Below are 19034 nucleotides of genomic sequence, written 5' to 3' on the forward strand. Positions count from 1 at the left end.
AGGCCCGCAATAACGTGGTCAGATTTGCATTTGAAGGAATGATTGGATGATATTCGCAGGATGGATTAGAAAGGGGACTGGAGAAGCCAGGTAAGAGGCTGGTGCTGCAATCCGGATGGAAGCTAGTGGGGCCCAAAGTGGGGCGGTAGGGTAGGAGGAGCGAGAAGGAGCCTGCATCGGCGACGAGGGGTGAGGAGTCCGGGCTGATCCTCAGCTTCAGCCTCTGGACACCAGTGAGCAGCAGAACAGAGTGCGTGTGTGGTGCAGATTCTCCAGTCACTTTGCAGATGCTGGATTGACGGTGTCTGGGCAGCCAGAGTGAGAGGGGAGTCTGCTGCAGGTGTGGGGTCAGGATGACACGGGCTGTGCCTGCAGCTGTGGCTGCCGGGCTCGTGCGTGCTGAGTCCGCTGCTGGCTGGAACCTGGCCGGTGGAACACCTGGCAATGACCGCCAGGAAATGGTCCCAGCAAGCCCTGGTGTTGCTGAGGCAGGCGGGGGCCAAGAGCAGCCGCGGGAAACCGAAGAGGCGAAGAGGCGTCCCAGAGCCCGCGGGGTCCTGAGAATCCCGGCAGGAGGCGGCTTTGAGAAGAAGGAGAGAAGCAGCAGAGAGACCTCAGCGGAGAGCTGAGGGCAGACCTCAGAGGAGCTGCGCCTCGGGAGAGGAGGATGTGCAGGCGGGGAGTGCAGCGATGTGGCTGCTGCCCTGAGTCAGGGAGGGGACAGGCAGAGGAGGCCGGACCCTGGAGAAGAGACACTGATGCCTGTCACAGCCACTGCAGTGGGAGCGGACACGTGCCCTTACTCACCCCCTAGAAACCACCCCATTTTCTTTCCTTGTGGCAGAATCCATTGGGGCAGCAGGTGGAGAGCAAAGTGCTAGGGGCAGGTAGACTCCTCCCAGCCCCAGGGGAGGAGCCGTGGGAACTCCAGTGCCTTCATGCAGTGGTTGGTTTAGGAGTGGGCGTGTGATCCACTTCTAGCCAATGAGACTTAAGGGGAAGCTGAGTGAAGTCTTCTGGGAAATAGTATTTCCCTTGATAAATCAGATACAGGAGGAAGAAAGTCTTTGACATTTTTAGAAAATATTTATTTTTGTATTTGAAAGGAAGAGAGAGAGAGAGAGAGAGAGAGAGAGAGAGAGAATCTTCTATCTGCTAGTTCACTCCTCAAATGGCTGCAACAGCCAGGTCTGGGCCAGGCCAAAGCCAAGAGCTGAGAGCTCTGTCTGGGTCTCCCATGTGGGTGCAGGGGCCTAAGCACTTGGTGCATCTTCTGTAGCCTTCCCAGGTGCATTGGCAAGGAGCTGGTTGGGGAGTAGAACAGTAGGGACTGGAACCGATATTTCCATATGGGATGCCCGTGTTTCCAGGGGTGGCTTAACCCACTGTGCTATAACACTGGCCCCTTTGATTTTTGCTTTGCCTTCAAATTAAAAAGAAATCTTTCTTAAAAAAAATTTCTTTTGGGGCCAGCTCTGTTGAATAGTAGGTTAAGCCTCTGCCTGCAGTACCGGCATCCCATATGGGTACTGGTTCGAATCCCAGCTCCTCCACTTCTGATCCAGCTCCCTGCTGGTGGTCTGGGAAAACAGTAGAAGATGGCCCGGGTGCTTGGGCTCCTGCACCCAGGTGGGAGACCCAGAAGAAGCTCCTGACTCCTGGCTTCAGATAAGCCTAGCTTCAGCCACTGCAGCCATCTGGGGAATGAATCAGCAGATGGAAGATCTCTGTCTTTCCCTCCCTCTCTCTGTAACTCTGCTTCTCAAGTAAGTCAACAAATCTTAAAAAAAAAAAAAAAAAGTCTATTTATTTTCATTTTATTTGAAAGATAGACAGAGATCTTCTGTCCCCTTGTTCACTCCCCAAATGCCTGCAGGGCTGAGCCAGATGGAAGCCAGGAGCCTGGAAGCCCCCTGGATTTTCCATGTGGGTGGCAGGGACCCCAAGTGCTTGAGCCACCACTGCTGCCACCCAGGGTGCATGTTAATAGGAACAGGGATTGGAAGCGAAGAGGCCAGGACTCAAGCCAGGCACTATGACGCGGATTTTAGACACAAGAGTGGCGCCCTCTTGATGGGAGAGTTGGAGACGCCAAGCCACTGAGGAAAGCACAGGTGACTGGGAGTGGAGTCCCTGCCCTGGGGAAATTCACACCCCGGGTGAGGGCGAGGAGAGCCCGAGTGTAACACAGCTGTCCACAGGTCTGCTGGTTGTGGAGCTGATTCTGGAACAGTCTAGGGGAGGGGAAAGTAGGACAGTCTCCTCTAGGAAACGAGGCGAGGGAGATGGAAAAACAGGACGGATACAGGAGCTGACTGTCCTGAGGTCCGCGCTTGCCAGCGGAGTTGATGTGGGATGCAAGGAGGGGACCAGCCAGAAGCCACATCTCCTATTTCGGCCCGGGAGCGATCCTAAACACCTACTCGCGGTTCTCCAACTTTATAATTTTTTTAAAAGATTTATTTATTTATTTATTTATTTGAAAGAGTTACACAGAGAGAAGAGGCAGAGAGAGAGAGAGAGACGGACAGGTCTTCCATCCGATGGTTCACTCCCCAGATGGCCACAACGGCCAGAGCTACACTGATCCGAAGCCAGGAGCCAGGAGCCAGGAGCCAGGAGCTTCTTCCGGGTCTCCCATGCAGGTGCAGGGCAGGCCATAGCAGAGAGCTGGATCGGAAGAGGAGCAGCCGGGTCTGGAACCGGCGCCCATATGGCATGCCGGTGCTTCAGGCCAGGGTGTTAACCTGCTGCACCACAGCGCCAGCCCCATGTTCTCCAACTTTCTTTCAGCCGGGGTCTTCCATAGAGCCTCTGTATTCAGGGCAGATGTTTCTCTCCTTCCTTTTCCTCGTTGAGGAGGTTGAGGAGTCGGGGCACTCGCCTAGGGAGAACCTGCCACTCACCCTCCAGGCCCAGCCCCGAGATTGTCCTTTGGTGTGCAGAACAGCAAAGCAGCCCACAACAATAATTACTCAATAAATAAATGAATGGGTGACATCACATCCTCCCTTCATTCTTTATTCTTAGCCTGGTTGTGTCTTTGTGCCTGAGAGGGAGGGTTTCTTTTTCTTTTTCTTTTTTTTTTTTTTTTTAATGTTAACTCAGTTAATTAGAGGTCTGATTTATTTATTTATTTACCTGCCTTTTTTGTTCACAGAGAAAGGACTCTTAACCACCTGCTTCCTCCCTCCCTCCCCTTCTCCTGGGGCGGTGTCGCCATTGTCATCAAGATAATGGCTCCCTCCCCCACTCCTCTCCTCCCATCTCATTCCCCTGAGCCTGGGAGATCTCTACCTTTGTCCTTACGGGACAGCCTTTTAGCAGCTGTAAAAAAAATTAAAATACTGGTCTGATACCTCTGCTCCCTGAACCTGTCATCCCCACCAAACTCTGGAAGCTGCTCATCCCAGTCTTAGCTGTTCCCAGCACATTCTCATCGCCAGGGAACTCTCTCTCTCTCTCTCTCTCAGCCGCCCACCGTCCCAGGCTTCGAGTGTGCCAGAATTACATCTTTTTTTCCTTAGCAGAAATAGCTGCGGTTTCTCCTAACAACTTCGCAAGTTCCCCGCCGAGCTGGAAATTCCCTGCTTGGTCACAGCTCTTACTAGATACACAGGAAGCCAGAGCTGGACGTGTCTTCGCCCCCGACCTGCTGTGTGGCTCTGGGGAGTTAGCTTGCACTCTCTGGGCCTCAGATCACAAAGATTACCTGGATTGGGGCCACACTGTTGGATGACAAGGTTTGGGGAAGGATTTATTTTTGGAGGACTTGGGAAAAGGGGTTGATGGGGGCTGGCATTCGTGGAATGGCCATTTAGAGCCCTGTTGGGAACTGAGCCCAGTGCTCTCCATCACCCTCTCCTACCCCACCCGGCCTCGGCTGTACTCCACGCGTCTGGGAGGCCCTAGATAAACAGAGGGCAGAGGCAAGGGGCAGAACTGTCATTATGATGATGATGGTGGTGATGCTCTCAGCATGAGAAACAGGAAGTGAAACTGTCTGAAATGCCCAGTGGTAGATGCCCAGCCTCATCTCCCCCGCAGGGTCTGAAGGCAGAGAGGCAGCCAGGGAGGGGAGCCGGGGGCCCCGCCTGGCTGGGCAGCCTTCGGCTGGGGGCAGCAGCACGTGCGGTGGTGCCAGCCCCTCTTCAAGCCTTGGTGGTGATTGGAGGTCCATTCCACCCGCCCCCGCCTCCCCACCCCTTCCCACCAGCCCCTTCTCCCTTACTGTTTCCTTCCCCATTTCCTAGAGAGAGCTTCAGCCCACTGGCTGGGGGAAGGCATTGAGGGGCTGACGGGGTGACTTGGCCGGTGCTGTGCATACCTTCCCCGCCAGGCCAGGTCTGAGCCCAGGGCTTGTCTCCGTGGCCGGTTTCGTCAGCCCTGCAGACACACACTACCCGACCGGCCACGGGCTTGCCTTCCCCGCCTTTCAGGGAGCTGCGTGTTCACTGCTGGCCTGGCCGCCCAACGCTCCATCTGCTCCGTCCTTTGTCTTTTTCAGGAATCGATCACAGATAAATGGGAGTTGGTGGCAAGGGTATCCCATGCTGACGTTTCCATTCGCGGCAGCCGGCCTCTAGACACACAGAGAGACCGGGAAAGTGACCTGATTTCCCTACCACCTTTTTAGCTCCACTTCTCGGGGAGAAGAGAGCCGACAGACAGCCGTGTGGGCAGTAAAGGAACCCAGCTGGGATTGCAGAAATACCTCCTCTCTGGACCGCGCTCTGAAACCAGGCAACCTAGGGGGAAGGGGTGGTGGTGGGGCACGTGGCAATGACAGTGAGTTTTGCAGCCAGACAGGACGTTGGGCTCTCTTTCTGCTTCCCCAGACCCACAATTTTTTGTGGCTTTCATACCAAGATCTGGAGCCAAATTACTCCCCAGCATCGCTGCGCAGTGGGTTAAGCTGCCTCTAGTGATGCCCACATCCCATATCAGAGCACTGGCTCAAGTCTCTGCTGTTCTGCTTCTGATCCAGCTCCCCGCTAATGCACCCAGGAGGGCAGCAGAAGATACCTCCAGTGTCTGAGTCCCTGCTCAGAGCTGGATGGGGTTCTAGGCTCCAGACTTCAGCCTGGCCCAGCCCTGGCTGTCACAGTAGCTTGAGGAGTGAATCAGCAGATGGAAGATTTGATCTCTCTGTCACCTGCCCCATCTTTCTCTCTGTCACAGTTGCTCTGCTTTTCAAATAAATACATCTTTAAAAATGCTGTAGATAATTGGATTTTGATTTGGGAAAAGCATCCCGGTCTTATTCTCATGATAATATATTCTGATCTAGAATAGGGATCCAGAGAAGCCCACCTTGGGGTGGATGAGGGTCACAGCAGGGTGCTGGGCCAAGGATGAAAGATTCTAGTAGAGGGGCCAGCACTGTGGCACAGTGGGTAAAACCGCAGTCTGCAGCGCCGGCATCCCATATGGGTACCGGTTCAAGTCCCGGCTGCTCCACTTCCGATCCAGCTCTCTGCTATGGCCTGCAATAGCAGTAGAAGATGGCCCAAGTCCTTGGGACCTGGAAGAAGCTCCTGGCTCCTGACTTCGGATCCGCACAGCTCCGGCCACTGAGGCCATTTGGGGAGTGAACCAGCAGATGAAAAACCTCTCTCTCTCTCTCTCTCTCTCTCTCCCTCTCTCTCTCTCTCTCTCTCTCTGCCTCTGCCTCTCTGATAAATAAATAAATAAATAAATCCTTTTTTTTTTTTTAAAAAAAAGATGCTAGTAGAGAGCTCTGTAGCCCCGCTTACAGAGGGACAGGGGCTGCTCCCTGCTCAGAACGTGGTGGCCCAGAAGTCAGGTGCTGGTTCCCAGCTTCCCGTGTTCAAGCCCCAACCCTAAGCCTTGCTGTAAGTCACTTCAAGTCCCTGGGCCTGTGTTTCCTCCTCTGGCTCCCTGGAAGGTCACACTGTCTAGTAGGAGTGCAACAGGCGTTGACTGAGTGAGCACATGGGGTCATTGCAGGCATTTCAGGAGCTCTGCCAGCGCTTGGGAAATGGGAGCTATTAGATTGTGACCTTTATTTGTCCTTGCTGCCATGGGCCATCTTCCATTCCACCCAGCCAGAACCCAAGGGCCGCATTCAGTGAGGGGCACTGGGCGAGTCACTCGGTGTGGATACAAGGTTATGAGAACAGAATCTCTTAGATTTCTTACCCAGTGAAGAGCGGAGCCTGTAGCAGGTGGTGTCACATTGAACCCAGCTGTTCCTGGTTCTCCAGCCTCGTTCCTTCCCTGTTCTCTCCTTCACTCACTTCTTCTGCTTCCCTGCTCTTTCTTTGTCCAACTTCGCAGGAGGAGAGGCCCCAGGTGTCTGGGCCAAGGAAGGTCCCTGGGACCCCTCCAAGCCCTTTGATGCCTTGTTTGAGCCAGAGGAGGAAACGCAGGCCCAGGGACTTTAAGTGACTTACAGCAAGGCTTAGGAGTAGGGCAGGAAGCCACGGGTCCCCCCACCCAGCAGTTCCCTGCTTCCCAGGCCCTGGGCTCCTCTACCAGCTCTGAGGAAGCTGGAGGAGGTTACCAGGCCCTGTAATAACCACACTTCTCATGGTAAACATGAACCAGATTCCTGGGCCGTGATGCAGGCGGGGCTCTGGCCGGGGCAGCTGTGATTACACCACGGTGTGAAGCAACGCCTCTGCTGGGCCCCGACCTGCTTGGGGAAGGCCCACAGGAGAGCCTGCCCACAGGCCCCTCTTAGCTACCATTCTGGTCATTATTGGCCTGAGTGACAGGAGCCTTAGTGCCAGCAGGCTCTGCAGACACACGTGGACGAGCGGGCAGCCCTGCACTCCCAACCAGACTGGCATCCCTCCCCACTTCTCCCAGGGCTTGTCCCCCCACCCCCGTCCTGTGCCCAACTCCCACCCTTGCCTGTCACCCCAGCCTCTCTGTCTCCCCATGGGGAGAAATGGGCACTTCCCTTCCGATGCCAGGAGAACCCACCTTTCTTTCTTTTTTTTTTTTTTCTGTTTGTAAAGGATTTATTTATTTATTATTCAAAAAGTAGAGTTACAGAGAGAGAGAGAGAGGGAGAGCGAGCGAGCTTACTTCCACCAGTTCACTCCTCGAATGGCCACAAAGGCTGGGGATGGTTATGCTCAAGCCAGGAACCAGGAGTTTCTTCTGTGTCTCCCACAACAGTGAGAGGCCCAAACACCTGGGCCATCCTCCCCTGCTTTCCCAGGCACATTAGCAGGGAGCTGGATTGGAAGTGGAGCTGCAGGGATGTGAACCAGCGCCCATTTGGGATTCTGGAGTCACAGGTGGCAGCTTTATCTGCTACATCACATGCTAGCCCCACCCTCCTTTTTAAAAAGATGTATTTATTCGAGGGGCCGGCGCCCTGGCTCACTTGGTTAATCCTCTGCTTGCAGCGCTGGCCTCCCATATGGGCACCGGGTTCTAGTCCTGGTTGCTCCTCTTCCAGTCCTGCTCTCTGCTGTGGCCCGGGAGGGCAGTGGAAGATGGCCCAAGTGCTTGGGCGCCTGCACCCACATGGGAGACCAGGAGGAAGCACCTGGCTCCTGGCTTCGGATCGGTGCAGCGCCGGCCATGGCGGCCATTTGGGGAGGGGGGTGAACCTACGGAGGGAAGACCTTTCTCTCTGTCTCTCTCTCACTGTCTATAACTCTATCTGTCAAAAAAAAAAATTATTTGAAAGGGAGGAGAGAGAGAGAGAGAGAGAGAGAGAATCCAGTTTCCATCCACTGGTTCATTCACCAAATGGCTGAAATAGCAAAAACTGGGCCAGGCCGAAACCAAGAGCCAGCAACTCCATTCTGGTCTCCCATGGGGGTGGCAGGGGCCCAAGCACTTGGGACATCTGCTGCTGCTTTCCCAGGTGCATTAGCAGGAAGCTGGATTAGAAGTGGAGCATCTGCAGGCTGGCGCTGCAAGCAGTGGCTTGACCCACGAATGCTGCAACACTGGCCCCTGTTCCAGTTCTTATGTTCATGCCCTATGTTGAGGTTTGCACAACACTCTCACATTCATTCCCCATAGCTCTCCAGCCGCCCAGAGTCCAGAGCGTGAGTGGAATTGCCAACCCCCACATCTGCCTCTCCCCTACACACCCCACCATCCAGTCTGTGCTGGCCCCCTGCTGCGTCTAAGCAGGCAAAGCAATTTCCTGTCTCTTCCCATTCGTTTGTTCCTGTCAAACTCTTTCTGCTCTGTGGCTCTTCTCTGCCCAGAGTGTCCCGTCCACTGGGAGGACTTCCTGGAGGACTTCCATTTATGAACCCCACAGCACCAGGCCTACGTTCTCAAGGCTCCCCAAGAGATTGGCTGTTACCACAACCAAAACCAGAAGAGAAAACATACATACCACACAATTTATCATTTAAACATATTTAACAGTGATTAAAAAGAAAACTTTATGATAGCTGTATTTTTCAAAAAGTCTATGGAAAATACATATATGAAAAACTGCATGGATATCCAACTTTTTGGCATCAACACACACTCTTTTTTTTTCTTCAAAGATTTATTTATTCAAAAGGCAGAATGATAGATACAGAGGGAGATACAGAGAGAGAGGGCTTCCATCTGCTGGTTCACTCCCCAGATGGCCCCAACAGCCAGGGCTCAGCTAGGCTGAAGCCAGGGACTCCATCCAGGATATGGGGGTACAAGTCCCTGGGCCATCATCTGGTGCCTTCCCAGGTATTTAGCAGGGAGCTGGAAGGGAAGCAGAGTGGCTGGGAGTGGCATCAGTGCTCCACTTTGGGACAACAGTGTCGCAAGTGCACCACAAAGCCTGCCTCTGCACTTACGTCTTGATTTCACTTTTCCATGAACCTTTTCAAGTCCCTGCTTATATGTAACTTCTCAATGCATTTGAGTGCACCTGTGCTTTTGCGGTTTTTTTTTTTTTTTTTAGATTTTTATTCATTTATTTGACAGAGTTACAGACAGTGAGAGAGACAGAGAGAAAGGTCTTCCTTCCATTGGTTCACTCCCCTAATGGCTGCAATGGCCGGAGCTGTGCTGATCCAAAGCCAGGAGCCAGGTGCTTCTCCTGGTCTCCCATGCGGGTGCAGGCGCCCAAGCACTTGGGCCATCCTCCACTGCCCTCCCAGGCCACAGCAGAGAGTTGGACTGGAAGAGGAGCAACCAGGACTAGAACCCGGTGCCCATATGGGATGCCGGCGCCGCAGGCGGAGGATTAACCAAGTGAGCCACAGCGCCGGACCCTCACCTGTGCTTTTTTTAGTTGGCTGGCAGCTTCTCTAGATGACAGCTGCCATGCCCATCACAGTACTGGCACTAACCGATGCTCAATGCTTGTCGCCATGACACAGGGCACGGAGCTGATGGTGAGGGGTGGGCAGGTGCAGGCCTCAGGCTGGCCCTCAGGCCAACCTCTTTCTTCCGGTATATCCAGTTTCCCCCTGCACCTATGCCTGCTCCCTTGGGAGGCTCTAGACATCCATCCAGGGCCACTGGTAGGCCCCTCCCCAGCGTCAAGGAATGGACTTGCAGGAATGAGAGAGGCCTGCTTACAACAGGTGCCACATGGGTCACACCAAAGGTGTGCTACGATGAGGCCCCAGCAGTTCTGAGAGCCGGAAGTTGTTAAGGCCACATGCCTACCTGTCAATATGTGGTGTCGACGGGGTTTGTTTGGGGGGGAAGCGTGCAGATCCAGTGGTCTCCACATGTCCCTTTCCTCTATAATGTTGGGGTTTTCACCTCATAGAAGTGTGAGGGGAAAAATTAGCTCCTCCCTCTGCTGACAAAGGAAAATAGAGAATGGATCACACAAGCCTCACGTATTTAGGCCTTTCCACAGAGGCTTACAAATGCTAGGACCCCAGGTTCCCGCCTTCACTCATGGCCTCTGTGTCCTGCAGGCGAGGCAGTCCCCGGAGCTGGGCACGTGGGCTGGGGTGTCTTCCGCAGGGCAGCTGGGCTCGTTCATAAGAGCTTTTAAGAATCCAGGCTCCGAGACGGAGGCAACACCCGGCTCTGGATTCCCGTCCTGACTCTGCGGGATGGCCTTGGCCAGTGAGTTAGCCTTTCAGACACGGCATCGTCTCAGCAGAAATACCACCACTCGGGGCACAGCTGAGAGCTCTGGACCAGAAGATTCCGATGAGAGTACCTGCTGCGGAGTCACCACGGGACAGGGAAAACACACAATGTTGTTTGTGTATTTAATCTAGGGAGCGTTATCTCTTCCTTCATTATGTGAAGAGAGTGCTGAGGTGTGGTTAGGACAGTGGTAAGTAGTGGAGGTAGGATTTGAACCCAGGGCTCACTCTACCATGCTCAGCTACCTTGAAATTCCTTTCTCCTGTGAAGCTGTCATTAAACCCTTAGGAAGTCTCCACCCTTTCCATATACAGACTCCCACGCTTCCTCCCTACCTCTTGTGCCCTCCCACTTCCGCACGTTTATCTTAAGTGAGGGGAAAAATCCAAGCATCAGCAGGTCACCAGGCAAAGCTCTGATGATCCTGTGGGCTGACCCATCCTACTTGTGTTCTGGACCACAAGCCCCTTTTGTCCTCGAATTCCTTATCCAGGCTGCGTCCTCATCCACATTGCAACTGATGGGACAGACACAGGCCGGACAGGAGGGAAAAGCTTATGCAGGGATGACAGCCGTGGGTCTTCTAGAATACAGCTGGGGGTTTGTCTTCTCTACTTGGCGCACACTGTGCTTCGGGATTCACAAGGCGGCTTCTTGTCGTCCTAATTAGTCTCATTTGTAGTCCCTTTGGACCGCGTGCTGTGTGGAGGTGAGGTTCCCCTTCCCCCCCGGGGGGTTCCTTCTTTCTCTTTCCATTCCCCTTCCTCACCAACTGCTCCCCGGGGCAGATAAGGACACAGCTGGCGGCAGCGGGGGAAGCGCTGCTTCCCCCCCAGGATGTCCCCACGTGGGGCACCTCGAGTCAAGGGCAGCTGCTTTGGGTAGACTTTCCTTCTGTGCTTCAGCCCACAACATCTTCAGAGAGATCTAAGAAGAAGGGTTGATGGAAACTGCGGAGACCAACATTTTGAAGTAATTTTTGGGTCAGAATTTTTACAAAATTGATTAGTTTATTTGACAGGCGGGAGGAGAGAGAGAGAGAGAGAGAGAGAGAGAGAGAGAGAACGCGCGTGGGCGCGAGAGAGATCTTGCATCTGCTGGTTCGCTCCCCAGATGGTCACATCATCCAGTGCTGGGCCAGGCTGAAGCCAGCAACCAGGAGCCTCATCCTGGTCTCCCATGAGGGTGCAGGGGCCCAGGTACTTGGGCCATCTTCTGCTGCTTTCCCAGGCCATTTGCAGAGAGCTGGATTGAAAGTGGAGCACACAGGACTTCAACCAGTGCTCATATGGGATACTGGTGACCCAAGTGGCAGATTAACTCACTGTACCACAATGCCTGCCTCCCTGGCTCAGAAATTTTTTGGCTAATGATTCCTATATAGGAAGATACTTCGAATTCATGCATTGTTTTACCATAATGCACACTTCCCACACTTTTGAGAACTTCTTGTCTGCATTTCAATGTTTTTTATATCCAAATAGATATAGATGTATCTTAATTCCATTTCCACATGCTTATTGAAGTCCCCATGTATCTCTGTCATTTTTGTTGCAGAGAATTTCTCATTTTGTCAAAGAAACACATTTTTTTTAAGAATTATTTTTATTTACTTGAAAGACAGTCTTCCATTCTGTTGGTTTACTCCCCAAATGACTGCAACAGCCAGAGCTGAGTTGATCCTAACCCAGAAGCCAGGAGCTTTTTCCAGGTCTCCCATGTGGGTACAGGGGCCCAGGGATGTGGGCCATCTTCTACTGCTTTCCCAGGCCATAGCAGAGAGCTGGATTGGAAGAGGAGCAGCTGGGACTCGAACCAGCAACTATATGGGATGTCAGCACTGCAGGCTGGGCTTTAACCTGCTGAGCCACAGCATTGGCCCCAGAGAAACACTATCTTACGACAAGAGTCTGCTTCTGTCTCCCCGGCCTCCAGTCCTTTTCCTTTCCCAAAGTGTATTTTCAGCCTACAGAGCTTCTCCTGGACTCAGGCTCCCTTCTGTAGTATTTTGTTGACTGCATCAGCAGGACAGACAAAGGCCACACCCTCGGGTGCATACAGACACCCTCCAGCCTATGCCGACCCCATCTCATCAAGGGAATGCTATTAGAAACCTCCCCTGTGTCATGCATCCATAATGCCACACTGCGGTAAAACAGGACACCTCTGTGACCTTACGGTGTGATGGCAGGGTGGGGAAGCCAGGGGCAGAGAGGCCGACATGGATTCACCATCTGTCCTGGAATATAATCCAGCCACATAAATGACCACGGCCCTTTGCTTAGGCCAAGATGGAAGCAAGCTGGGATGTGGGAGATCTAAAGCTGATGTAAACTGGCAAGTGTAGCCCACATGTCTTCAGGCTGCTCCCGACCAGCAGTGGCAGATGCCCTTGCGTCTCAGCCGTCAAGAACGACGCATGGCTCCGTGTCTGTTCAGGGTTGCAGTAGGGATTGTGAGCATGGACTTTGGGTCACGCTTGAGTTCTGTCCCTCGCTAGTCAAGTTATCCTGGGAAAGTGACTTAGTTTTTACAGGACTTGCTCTTCTCATTTCTGAGACAGAGACATGAGGATAACAGCACCGTGCTCACAGGGGTTGTGTCATGGCGCAAGGTTTGTTGGTGAGTGACAGAAAAGCTGGCAGATCAGTCCTTCAACAAAAAGGATATTTATTTCTCCTTCATATAAAAGTCTGAGTAGGTTTTTGTCGGAGAGGGGGGAGTGTCACTGTTCCTAAATCTGTCTATATGAAATACATGAAACTTGTATAACTTAAATAAAATTAAAAAAAAAATCGGAGTGGGTGATTTAGCGCTGACACGATGGATCCATGCACCGAGACACAGGCCTCCTCCGTCTGCTCTGTCTTCCACCTGCAGCTTCCTGTTCAAGACCCAAAATGGCAGCTCAGGCTCCAGCCATTCCATTCTCATTCTAATCAGCGGGAAGGAGCAAAGAGGAGGAGGAGGAGGAGGAGGAGGAGGAGGAGGAGGAGGAGGAGCTACTTCTTCCTTTCAGCCACTTCCATTTCCAAGTCATTGGAACCAGCCATCAGAGAAATCGGGAAACATAACTTCCATCCAGGCAGTCATGTACTCAGCCACATATCGGGGGCTCTTTCTTGTTAGAAGGGGAACAGATGTTAGCCTGGACACCTGCCAAGGTCAGCTGCAGATCTCTAAGATTTCAGTGAGACAATGCAGGTGTGAGCACGGCGTAGGGCAGATATGAAGCACTCGGTAATCGCTGTCATCGTCCTCATTACCATCACCACGAGGGTGGAGACTACTTTGAAACCGTGCCAAGGAGCTGCTGATCAAATCATCCTTACTATCGCCTTTTGAAGACACTTTGAGCTGCTTCTTTTATGACACCCCCAACGTGTCCTCATGAAGTAAAACAGTATGGAAAGCAAAGCAGGGAGAAGGTGAATGTAGGATTTGGGGTGATGGTTATCTTGGGGGGCGGGGTGGGAGAGTGCAGGACGCACCTGGTTAGGTATAGGTTATCGTCAAAGTCCTGAGTTTTGGCTGGCGCCGCAGCTCACTAGGCTAATCCTCCGCCTTGCGGCACCAGCACACCGGGTTCTAGTCCCAGTCGGGGCGCAGGATTCTGTCTCGGTTGCCCCTCTTCCAGGCCAGCTCTCTGCTGTGGCCTGGGAGTGCAGTGGAGGATGGCCCAGGTGCTTGGGCCCTGCACCCCATGGGAGACCAGGAGAAGCACCTGGCTCCTGCCATCGGATCAGCTCAGTGTGCCGGCCGCAGCGTGCCAGCCGTGGCGGCCATTGGAGGGTGAACCAACGGCAAAAGGAAGACCTTTCTCTCTGTCTCTGTCTCTCTCACTGTCCACTCTGCCTTTCAAAAAAAAAAAGTCCTGAGTTTTTATGTTGGGTGGTGGATCTACAGGTGTCTACTGCATTACCAGAGGGCTTCATAAAGTTCACATTATCTTTTAATTCCATTGGTCCATGAACTTTTTGAAACCTCCTGTGTAAAGCATAACTATGGGTTAACTCCATAGAAGCAGAGACGCATGGTCCGATGACAATGATGAGGGTATGCCATGAGTTGAGGATTCTAAAAAGTCAAATTCTTTTTCTTTTCTTTTTTTTTAAAGATTTATTTGAAGGGCAGAGTTACAAAGAGGCAGAGGCACAGAGGCGTCTTCCATCTGTTGGTTCACTTCCGGGATGGCTGCAATGGCTGGAGCTACACCGATCCGAAGCCAGGAGCCAGTAGCTTCTTCTGGGTCTCCCATGCAGGTGCAGGGGCCCAAGCACTTGGGCCATCCTCCACTGCTTTCCCAGGCCATAGCAGGGAGCTGGATCGGAAGTGGAGCAGTCGGGACTTGAACTGGTGCTCATATGGGATGTGGGCATGCAGGTGGCGGTTTTACCTGCTATGCCACAGCACCGGCCCCAAAAGTCAAATTCTTTGTACCCAAGGGCCTTCACTTGTCTGTGTGCACTATGTTGCTTGGAACGTGTGTGTGTGTGTGTGTGGGTGTGTGGGTGTGTGTCCATAGTAGGCAAAAACAGAGCTTTCTATTTGCATGGAGCTTGTTCGTTTGAAGTACTTTTACACAGTCACATAAAAGCAGCTTAGTAAATAGTTCATTACAGATGGCTGAGAGTGTGGTGCTATACAAATAGGACTTTGGACTTCTTCTGTGTCCTGCAGGAAAATATTTTAGTCTTACGAAAGCTCTGCCAGCTAGGCAGGGCAGATATCATTATCACCATCTCCACAGATGAGAAAGAAGGAACGAAGGGGCACGGGGCTTTGGCGCAGTCCCCAGCCCATCAGATCGGAATGAACAGGAGCTTCAGTCTCGCCGGTGCATCCTCCTTAGCTCCTTGCACTCCTCAGTGACTCACTCAGCCATTAGGCATTTATCCCGCTGCGTGCCAGGCACACTGGGCTCACGTGCTGTGGTCACGCGCTATGCACTGTGGAGAGCCCCTCGGAGTCCCTGGGTCCCCCTGGCCCGGCGAGGCCCTTGCAATGCAACAGGAATCCCCAGCTGGGTCTCAGGCATCCTGTTATTCCTGGGCTCCCACCAGGGAGGAAGGCAGCTGTGATGTGAGGGTAGATCCCTAGGCAGTGGGGCAGAGAGCAGAGGAACATGCCAGCAAAGGCCCAGTAATGGTGATCTTCACTATTCATGGTATTGACGGTCAATGCTTTCTGAACAATTCCTACAAACACCGCCTCACTTCATTCTCACTCAGCCAAGGGCCCCTTCCTTCTTCTTTCAGGTGCAGAGAGAGGTTACAAGGTTTGCTCAGGTAACTCAGCTGCAGGCCTGTCTTGGACTCAGCCCATCTGTGTCTGGATTCTGTTATTTTCCCACTGGGCCTTGCTGTCTCTGAAAGACAAAAGGCGCTCATTCTCTTTCTAGCCTTGTAGAGAGGAGCAGGTGGTGGCTTAACACCCAGGCAGAGCAGGCCGTAGGGAGCCTCCGTGGGAAAAGCCCAGCATTGGAGAGCCCTCATCAGCTCAGGCCAGGGGCCTTCTTCCGCCTCCTCCTCCCCATGTTCCTCTCTGTCCTTGGGCATGTCCAGCAGTAACACAGAACGGGGAGGTGAAGGTGCTTCCAGGCCTGTGCGCTTAGGTAGTGTCTGTCTCTGAAGGAAGGTGGGTGGGGGTGGGGGTGGGGGTGGGGGTGGGGGAGGCTCCAGTGCCTCTGGTGGTGTCAGTCCCCTAGTGTGGGAGGAAGCTCCCAGCTGCTGCAGACAGAAGTGAATTCTTCCTCTTTGGGCTCCCAGACCTGTGCCTGCCACTCTCACGGTGCCACCCACTGACATCTGCCTGTCTTCATCCCCACCAGATGAACACCACCCACTGCCAGAGGCAGGGCATGGCACCTGCACACAGCTGGTACTTAGCAAGTGCTGCCTGAGAGGAGTGGCTATTCGAGCTACTTCAGGAACCATGTATCTCGCTGGCCCACAGAGTGAGCTCTGCTCGCCTTGGAAGGGACAGGGCTGGGAGCGGGACCCCTGCCCTTCACTCTCCTGGGAAAGATGAACCAGGCAGGGGTCACTATCACTTTTGCCCTGTCCTCCTGGACTCAGTTCCCAAGGGCTCAGGCTGCTCTCTCCAGAGTTTTTTTTTTTTTTTTTTGAGGATGAGTTTTATGGGCCATGTGTGGCCACAAGTCAGGTCTCACTCTGATACAGACTTGGCTGTAACTGACCTGGAGTCTTGTCTTTCCCTGGCTGGGGCCCTCCTCTTATTTCTCCGCTGCTCTACTAGTCCAAGGAGGGAGCAGCTCAAGGGATGTGTTTGGTGATTATCTCCCAACCCTCTGGGAACAAGAAGAGCCCCGGATGCACCCTGGATTTCCTCTTCCAGGGGTGCAGCGGCCCTCCCAGGCAGCCTCTCTCCCGGCCAAGGGTCTGGGCCTCCCTCCACCCCTCCCCTGGCCCTGGTTATGCTGTGGGTCCCGCAGGACCCTGGGAATCGCCCTGGACTAAACCAGCTTTCTCAGAAACACCCACTTCTCAAGGCTCTAGGTTCAGGATTAGTTTTTCCATGTTGGAAATGAAAACCTTATCACTCTGAGTCTCTGCACACCCTCGGGAAGGGGCCGCTGGTCTCCCCGTCCGGACCGCGCGGCCGGCAGGTGGGAAGAAAGGGGCTCCTAGGGAGCCATCAGCCTCGCACCCTGCGTCTTCTCCCGTTTGAAGGTATAGCTCCTAACTCGTCCACGGCTCACAGTAGTGAATCTTCCCTGAAAAACCACACATGTACTAGAAAAGGGCAAAGCCTCGGAGAAGAACGCTCACCAGGTGCTCGCACCTGTCCCAGGGCGGGTGGCCCCCGAGGTCTCACCTGGCCAAGGCACCCCTTCTCTTCCAACTTGCCGCTGCCGCCCAAAATGGGCCAGACAATTGGAGGAAAGTGGATTTTCTCTCGGCATTACGCAGCAGCTCTCCCACGCCTCCCCGCGCCCCGCGCGCGGCGCCGGCCGAGGGACACGCTTTCCCCGGTCCTTCTCCCGCCCCGCGGGGTCCCAGCCCCCGGCCCCGGGCCCCGGGCCCCGGGCCTCCCCAGCACGCGGCCGGCGCCGCGCGTCCTCCCCTTTAAGGCCCGCCCCTCCCCCACACCCACACCGCCCCGGGCCCCGCCCCTCCGACCCTCCCCTTTAAGGACCGGCCCCGGACGCAGACGAGGCTGTGACGCGGCCGCCGGCCCCGGGGCTGGGACTTTGTCGCGCGGCCGCTGCCCCCCGGCCGGGCCCCGCTGTCCCGCGGCCCCCGGAGCGCCAGGCCCCCGGGGGGGGGAGGGAGGGAGGGAGGGAGGGTGTAGGGCCGGTGGGCACCAGCGGCGGGACCCACGGAGCCCCGCGGCCCGCAGAGCCTGGAGCCGGGCGGGGGCGCGGACGCCGGCTCCAGCCAGGAGCAAACTTCGCAGCCGGGCGGGGGGCAGCGGGGACCCCGTCCCGGGCCGGAGGAGGGGGCGGCCGCCGGCGCCATGCTGCCCGGCCCGCAGGGCCCGAGCGCGCCCGCGCCGCCCCCCGGGCCGCCGCCGCCGCCGCCGCCGCCGCCGCAGCAGCAGCCGCCCCCGGCCCCGGCGCAGCCCCCGGCCCCGGCGCCGCCGCCGCCGCCCCCGCAGCAGTTCCCGCAGTTCCACGTCAGGTCGGGCCTGCAGATCAAGAAAAACGCCATCATCGACGACTACAAGGTCACCAGCCAGGTCCTGGGGCTGGGCATCAACGGCAAAGTTCTGCAGATCTTCAGCAAGAAGACGCAGGAGAAATTCGCCCTCAAGGTAGGTGTGGGCCGGGGGGCGCGCGAGGGGAGCCCGCGGCCCCCGCCGAGTTTCCGGCCACCGCGGCGGCGCGGGGCACCCGCAGGGCTCCGGCGCCGGGGCCACTGGTGCCGAGCCCGCGCCGTGTCGGGGATACGGGGCCCCACGCCCGCCTCCCTCCTCCCTTTCTTCCCGCGGGCACAAAAGGCCCATTACTCACCGGGCGGGTGGTCGGTGGGTTTGGAGAAGTCGGATCTCGGAGGTTTCCTTCGGCTCGCTCCTTATTTGGGAGCCGGAATGTGTGATTTCACTTCCCGGGGCCTCGCGAGGGCGGCCGCGCGGGCCGGGGACCGGCGGGGCGGACGGGTCCCGCGCGCGGGCCACTCTAACTCCGGCCCGGGAACCCGGGGCCCGGGCGCCGCTCGCGTCCCGGGCGCCGCGCTCGCTGGGCGGTGGAGGGAGCGCCGGGGAAACCCAGCCTCTGTTTGTTTTGTTTTCGTTTGAAGGGGTGTCGGGGGCGGGGGTGCGGGTTTCTAAGCGGAGACCTGCCGGAGAAGTTGCCCGGAGCGCACCTGGCGGCCCGCGGAGGGGTGGGGGGCGCTCCGTCGGTCGGGGTCACCCGAAGGGTTTCGGCTCAGACCCTGTCTCCGGAGGGAGCCGGGCACATCTGTCTCCCTGGGGGGTGTCTTAATGATTGGAGGAGGAGAAAAATACTTCCTGTGTTGTATTTTTCTCTTCCCTTTCACGTTTCAGTTATCAAAGACAAAACTCAGATAGGAGTTGTGGGTGGAGCGTCGGATATACAACCAGCCTCATAGAAACCGGGCGCAGAGGGGCAGGCGTGCTCGATTTCGAGGGTTTTGGGGTCTCTGCAATGATTCTCTCGCCCCTTTTCTCCTCCACGCTGCCGGGTTTCTTGGCTTTTGGCCATAAGCTCCGGTTGTGGGATCTCTGCTGGTGGTGGCAATGGTGGGAGAGTGTTTGTCAGAATTTAGGGCACCCTGCAAGGTGTGCCTTACACTTCTTTCCATACCAACAGCCGGGAGAGGAGGGGGGAGGAACTGTTCCGCCTGACCATGGCTCTGACCTTGGGCATTGCCGTTGACGGGTCAGTTTGACCACGGTTAACCTGCATCCTGGAGGAGGTGACAGGCACGCTTTCCAGGAGGGTTTTGTGTCCTCTCTGAGTTGCCATCTGCCTTCCTTGTCCCCTGAATGGTTGGAATATGGCATAA

The 19034-nt window shown here is 55.2% G+C and overlaps 1 protein-coding gene and 1 long non-coding RNA gene across 2 annotated transcripts in view; one reads left to right on the forward strand and one right to left on the reverse strand.

Moving 5' to 3' along the window:
* Positions 1–11034: 11034 nt before the first annotated feature.
* Positions 11035–18441, reverse strand: LOC138844933 (uncharacterized). Its single transcript, XR_011381390.2, has 2 exons — positions 18020–18441; positions 11035–11289 (listed from the first exon to the last, which is right to left on the reverse strand). It is a non-coding gene; the product is annotated as an uncharacterized LOC138844933 (long non-coding RNA).
* Positions 17220–19034, forward strand: part of MAPKAPK2 (MAPK activated protein kinase 2) — a 44495-nt gene continuing 42680 nt past the window's right edge. Inside the window, exon 1 of the mRNA XM_051821279.3 lies at positions 17220–17820. Within this exon, the coding sequence (XP_051677239.3) occupies positions 17524–17820 (297 nt within the window). The 5' untranslated portion in view covers positions 17220–17523. The remainder of the gene's footprint in view (positions 17821–19034) is intronic.

This window comes from Oryctolagus cuniculus, chromosome 13 (genome assembly GCF_051225735.1).
Source record: "Oryctolagus cuniculus isolate XC-2025 breed Fujian yellow rabbit chromosome 13, ASM5122573v1, whole genome shotgun sequence".
In the NCBI taxonomy this organism is placed as follows: Eukaryota; Metazoa; Chordata; class Mammalia; order Lagomorpha; family Leporidae; genus Oryctolagus; species Oryctolagus cuniculus.